Here is a 6,002-nt window from a genome sequence, read left to right as displayed (position 1 = left end):
AGAACTTGGACAATGAAAAGGAACACTCCTCAGGTTCAAATGATTCCCAAGTACCTTGCTGAAGAAGCCAAACTTTTTTGGCAAAAACTATTCTGGAGCATTGTATGGACACAAACTCAAAGTAAAAGCAAAACATGTTATCTGCTGTTTATGATTCTTGCAATATTACGTATGCCTGCATAAAAATAAAATCTTGGGAAATTATATGCTGCAATCCAAATCTCAATAAAGAGATATTCAGCTCATAAGGGGAAGAAACAATTTATTAATTTACACATTTTACAAGCCATTCTGTCATGGTTATTCCCTGAGAGAGTGAATTTATGTTGAAATTTCTATTAAGTTGAAACTAAAAAGCACTGGTAGAATGACAGGTTAACACTATTACTTTAACTTTTCCACAGATACTGTAATTTTGAAATATGGTTACTTACGAAGCCATACACAGGATCTTCAATTTTTCACTCACTACATTATGAGCTTCCACATCATCACTTAATGCTGCATGTTAGAGTAATCACAATGGCTCTGACAACACAGCTTCTTTGCTGGAACGTTTCTAGAAGCATCGTAATCTGCACTGCCACAGCCTCAGCCAGCGTCAAACAGAACAGTTCTCTATGTCACCAGACCATGAGTATATCAACTGAGGATCCAGTCTAATATCTCAGCACAAAGAGATGCAACCCTGTGTTTCTTATTTACAGAACTGTATAGAGGTATCTTCAACTACAGGGCAACACCGATGTCACAACAAAAAACCCCCCACAAAACAAACAAGATACCAATGTCTCACTGTATGCTCTAACAGATGAATGAAAATAACTCAGGCTATTAAAAAAAATTTATTTAAGATTTTTATCCGTGAAAGATTGGTACTACAATCAATGTAACCATTTAATCAGTCAAGTATGTCTGTTATAGGCAGGCACAACATTACAAAACAGGCAAGTACAATGCCCGATTAAGCAAATACAGTCTGAATATCTATTCATCCACTATTTCTGAAAACAAAATTCTCAAATATCCACCAGGAAAAAAGATGAACGATTTTAAGTTTCTCTTTGGCATATCCTGTCTTATCAGGACAACGAATTAATTACAAAAGTCTTCTATTGCTGCCAGTGCTGTGAAGAAAAAAGTACTGAAGATTGTATGTCCGAACTCATTTTTAGAACTTGGGCGATTTGGCCAACATATTGGAACTGGTGACAAACAACAGTTCAGCTGCCAATGCTTCACAAGGCAGACAAGGATTACATCGTTTTACAATGCAGTTTTGTTGAAGGTATAAAAAGAATTACAGTAATTTTATGCACAGTAATACATATTACACACAGTTATATAAATACCCATGCTGTGGCTGGACTTTAGGAAGTTGCTTTATCGATACGAAAGCTCGTATCAGACCTCCCAACATCCATTTAATACGCATTGCACTTCGCATCCAGTAATATGTTCAATTTCTGTACCTCTCAAAAATAGATTTAAAACAGAAGCGAAGAATAATATCGAATCTTTCCATAAACTTTGTTTTCTTATTTACATTGTAATATTCCATTATACATAAAGACTGCGTTACAATACATTAATCTTCATATAGCTTTTTGTAATACATACAGCATGAAGCTATTAACATCTTAGTTTGGGAACAGAAATATGACTTATAAGACTATTTAAAAACAATATTAGCCTTAATTTTGCTCTAGTTTGTTTCACTGAAACCATTCTTTGACAAAAAAAATTCCTCCTTATTGGGGAGGAAAAAGCCAACTCATGTTCAAACCACCACTGGATTTCCTGAAACCACTGAGAAACTTTGAAACCATAATCCTTTTTGCATAAGCATACAGCCACTTTCAAAGGCCTGTTACTTGTAAATTTAGAACATGAACGACAATTGTGACTGTATTCTTTTTTTTCAATTTTCAGTTTTTTTTCCAACATAAACCAATGAAAACGCAATCATTAACCATACATAATCTTCACACAACTGGGAAGAGTTCCTATTTTGTTAGGGAAAAAAAAAAAAAAGAACATGCACACACTTCCATTCACGGAGTGAGAACATAAAACTACAGCAGCACTTGTCTCAAGTTATGTTGCACATGGTTGCAAGACAGGGTATAAAACAAAAGTAGGATTTCCAACATCTGTTAAAACAGAAAACAAATTTATTGTACAAAAAATCATTCACATTCTTTCAACGAAGTGAGGAATCAGCTGTTCAGCTTTCGGGACTCTCCAGCCGGCAAACTCCTCCTTCTATCGCCACGGACTGTCCTGCCACAGCTCCGGGAGGAAGTCTTGAAATGTGAGTCTGGAAAAGTCAAGAGGGTATCAAGTGAGAAGAGAGGGAAAATTATGCAGGAGACAAAGCAAGCTTGTACGTATTTAACAATTAGGCTGCTCCATCATTGAAGTCTGAGGGCAAATTACAAAGCAACTTGAAAAGCTGCGAACAACTGGAGTTCTCTTTTTGTTTTCCTTGTGTTAATGTTTAACACATGAAGAGAAGGACCATGACAAATGTGTAGAAAAGGTAAACTGGACGACCCAGTGCACTGGGAGTAGAAGAAAGGAATATCAAACGTGAAGACAAAAGAAAAATAACTCTGGCATTCCAAGGTTTGTACTTTTTAGGGAGATTGAAAAAAGTATTGCATACAGAAAAATACCTTATCTTAGACATAATAAGCTATTTGACAGAGATAAACTGACACTTCAGAGCAGAAGGCAACTGTGATGATCAGGATGCAAAAACAACATTTTCTCTGCACATAATAGCTCTCGTCCACCTAAAGAAACGAAAGACTTCCTCTAAGGTACTTGTTGCCAGCTGTCAAATAAATGGATGCAAAGAACAACTGTGTTTCTGTCAACAGGCGTCTCTTCTGGGGAGCAGTTTTAAAAGCAGGCCTTTGAGATGGTTCTGTAATACTTCAGCCGCAAAGTAAAAGCCAGAAAGTGGGCACATGTGTTTGTGTACACAAAACTTCAGCTTATTGGAACTCAGTGACACTAAACAGCTGTTAAAAATCCTTTATATTCTGAGGTTCATTTTTATTTCTGATGGGGAAAAAACAATCACTTCTTAAAAGGTACTTTGACTTATTGTTAAAAAGAAGGACTTTTTTTCCTCCCCTTTTGCACACGTTTTTGTAATGTGAAAACTGCTTATGTTTTGCTCCACACCGTTGATTCCCAGCTACAGGAAGAGCCATTTGCAGATACATCAATTGCTTTCATAGAGGGCCAAGTTGCTGATGTTATGTTTAAATAGAAGAGAAGGCATCAGAAGCATGTTTCTACAAACTTCACTGTTTCCTACTTTCAGAGCTCGTGGAAGAAAGTGAGACGATCAGGGACTCAGCAGCTCAAGCCATACTCCAGCTATCCCTCCCACTGAAGCAGAAGCACTGACCTCCATCCCCCTCATCCCCTCATGAGTTACACATTTCATCAAGTGATTCACTAAAGCTCAGACAATAAAATGCTTAAACAATTATTTAATGAGGATCTAGAAATGATTCCTACTACTATATAAAGCTCACAACCTAAAAGTTGTTGGCATTTAGAAATTACAGCTTCCTGTAAAGCACAGCCAACTACCTATTTAAGTTTTTGGAAGTACATTATCCCATTTAAAAGATTTTAAATCCTGCAAAATGTGTAACTTGCCATAAGGCAATGTGTTAGGATCAAAAAGTAGAGAAGTAGAAGTTCAGTAATAGAAACTTGCACTAACTGAGTAGAAAGCGATTTGAGACTGTAATCACAACTCATTGCATCTCAGAGGCAGCTTCTTTTAATTCCTTTCTTGATAAGGGTATCCTGGTGTCTGCTCCTAGGTGGTCTTGTTTTCAGTTAAATTACAGAATGAGATTTAATTGAAAACACTTAAAAGCTTTCATTTTACTGCTAAAACTTTGATCTCTGGCCTTCCGACTTGATATATGAACATCTTCCTATTTTCAGAACAACTTTGGTTATGACCCTGATTTACCACTTCAAGAAGAAAAGAGTCCTTTCAAATCTGTTCCAGTTTCTCCCAAAATGTAGCTGACAGTTTTTGGAGATGTTATTTCATAAGTTTAAAGGGGGGGAAAAAAAAAAGATAAAAAAATTAAAAACTAAAAAGGAAGAAAAACAAGTGGCAGTAGGCTATTTTTTAATTTTATGACCAACAGAACAAAGACATTTTTCCAGGTCTGTGAAAAAATTGCTAGATGAAAAGTGGGATAGGACAACAATGTAAAAGCATCGTTGCTTGACAGGGACAGTAGCATATTTTCTCCATGGAAGGCTGCCACGGATTGTTTAGTGAGATATTGCAAGCAAAGCAAGCCAGGGCTGCGCTTTAAGGCAGGCATCATTTGTAAGGGAGATGGCTTACTCAGCTATCAGTCAGAGTTATTAGCTGATCACTGTAGCAATACAATGAAAAGCACAGAGGCCCAAGGATGCTGCCAAGAAGCACAAGAGAGGAAGTCTGCCACTGAGGAAGAAAAAAAAGCTACTAGCACTATCAAGATTATCATGAATCTTCCCAGACACAGATACAGACTGGGAGAAGAGCTTATTGAGAGTAGCCCTGCTGAGAAGGACTTGGGGATTGTGGTGGATGAGAAGCTTGACATGAGCCAGCAGTGTGCTCTTGCAGCTCGTAGGGCCAATGGTATCCTGGGCTCCATCAGGAGAGGAGTGGCCAGCAGGGACAGGGAGGTGACTGTCCCTCTCTACTCTGCCCTCGTGAGGCCCCAGCTGGAGCACTGTGTCCAGATCTGGGGCCCTCAATACAAGAAGGATGTGGAACTGTTGGAGAGAGTTCAGAGGAGGGCCACAAGGATGATTAGAGGGCTGGAGCACCTCCCCTACAAAGAGAGGCTGAGGGAACTGGGCTTGTTCAGCCTGGAGAAGAGAAGGCTGCGGGGGGACCTCATTGCAGCCTTCCAGTCCCTGAAGGGAGCTTATAGGCAGGAGGGGATTCAACTTTTTAAAAGAGCAGATAATGGCAGAACAAGGGGGAATGGACTAAAGCTAAAGGAGGGAAGGTTTAGATTAGATATTAGGGGGAAGTTTTTTACAGAAAGAGTGGTGAGGTGCTGGAACAGGCTGCCCAGAGAGGTGGTGGATTCCCCGTCCCTGGAGGTGTTCAAGGCCAGGTTGGATGGGGCCCTGGGCAGCCTTGTGTAGATCCAGGCCTGGAGGTTAGTGTCCCTGCCTGTGGCAGGGGGGTTGGAGCTCTATGATCCTTGGGGTCCCTTCCAACCCAGACCATTCTATGATTCTATGATTCTATGAATCTTACAATCAATTTTTTTCATTATAACTACAACAGCAAAACAAATCTAGGTAAACTAGTTTTCTGACCCAAGTTATGAACTAACCTTTTGTTTAAGCTTGACTTATCCCACAACCCAAAGTTAAAGGCCTAATAGACACTTAGACAATTGCAGGAGTAAAATCTAAGGTTTCGCTGAGTTCAAAGGAAGCTTAGAGATCCTGTTATTTTTAAAAATTAGTTAAGCATAATATCCTAGTGAGATTTGGAGCAAGGAAAAGAAAATATACAAGAGGTGATCTCAGATCAATACCCATCAATACATTACCAAATAGCACATTTCCTATACAAAAGCTCACTTCCTATAGAAGGAAAAAACACATTTTGCATACACCCTCCCACTCCCTAAAACCAAAAAAACCCCACTACACACTAGTGTCTCTACATTTCCATCTGCATAAACACCCAAACCACATAGAACAAAACCTCTTAAAGCCCTTACTTGCATCCTGTTTATTTGGATACTTTGTACGATGGAGCAAATACAGATGCTGTTTTATTCTTACTACTTTCATGACTGGCTATCTTATGACGAACAAAACCAAGAGAGATCTAAGACAATAGTGTTTAAAATACGTTATCTAATAAATAATATAAAAGGATAACAAGGCCATGTCAAGACAACTTCAGATAAACTCCCCACTGAATTCTTACAATT

General features: G+C 38.7%; 1 protein-coding gene across 2 annotated transcripts in view; it reads right to left on the bottom strand.

The window, feature by feature from the left end:
* Nucleotides 1–2,001: 2,001 nt before the first annotated feature.
* TASP1 (taspase 1) overlaps nt 2,002–6,002 on the bottom strand; it is a gene marked incomplete at its 5' end in the record, with an annotated part of 88,711 nt that continues 84,710 nt past the window's right edge. For both annotated transcript variants that reach the window (XM_084262583.1, XM_084262584.1), the window contains one exon: nt 2,002–2,320. In XM_084262583.1, the coding sequence (XP_084118709.1) occupies nt 2,228–2,320 (93 nt within the window). In that variant the 3' untranslated portion in view covers nt 2,002–2,227. The remainder of the gene's footprint in view (nt 2,321–6,002) is intronic.

This window comes from Gallinula chloropus (assembly GCF_964237585.1).
Source record: "Gallinula chloropus genome assembly, chromosome: 3".
Classification (NCBI taxonomy): Eukaryota; Metazoa; Chordata; class Aves; order Gruiformes; family Rallidae; genus Gallinula; species Gallinula chloropus.
Note: the sequence above shows the minus strand (reverse complement) of the source record. Positions and strands in the feature narration are given on the sequence as shown.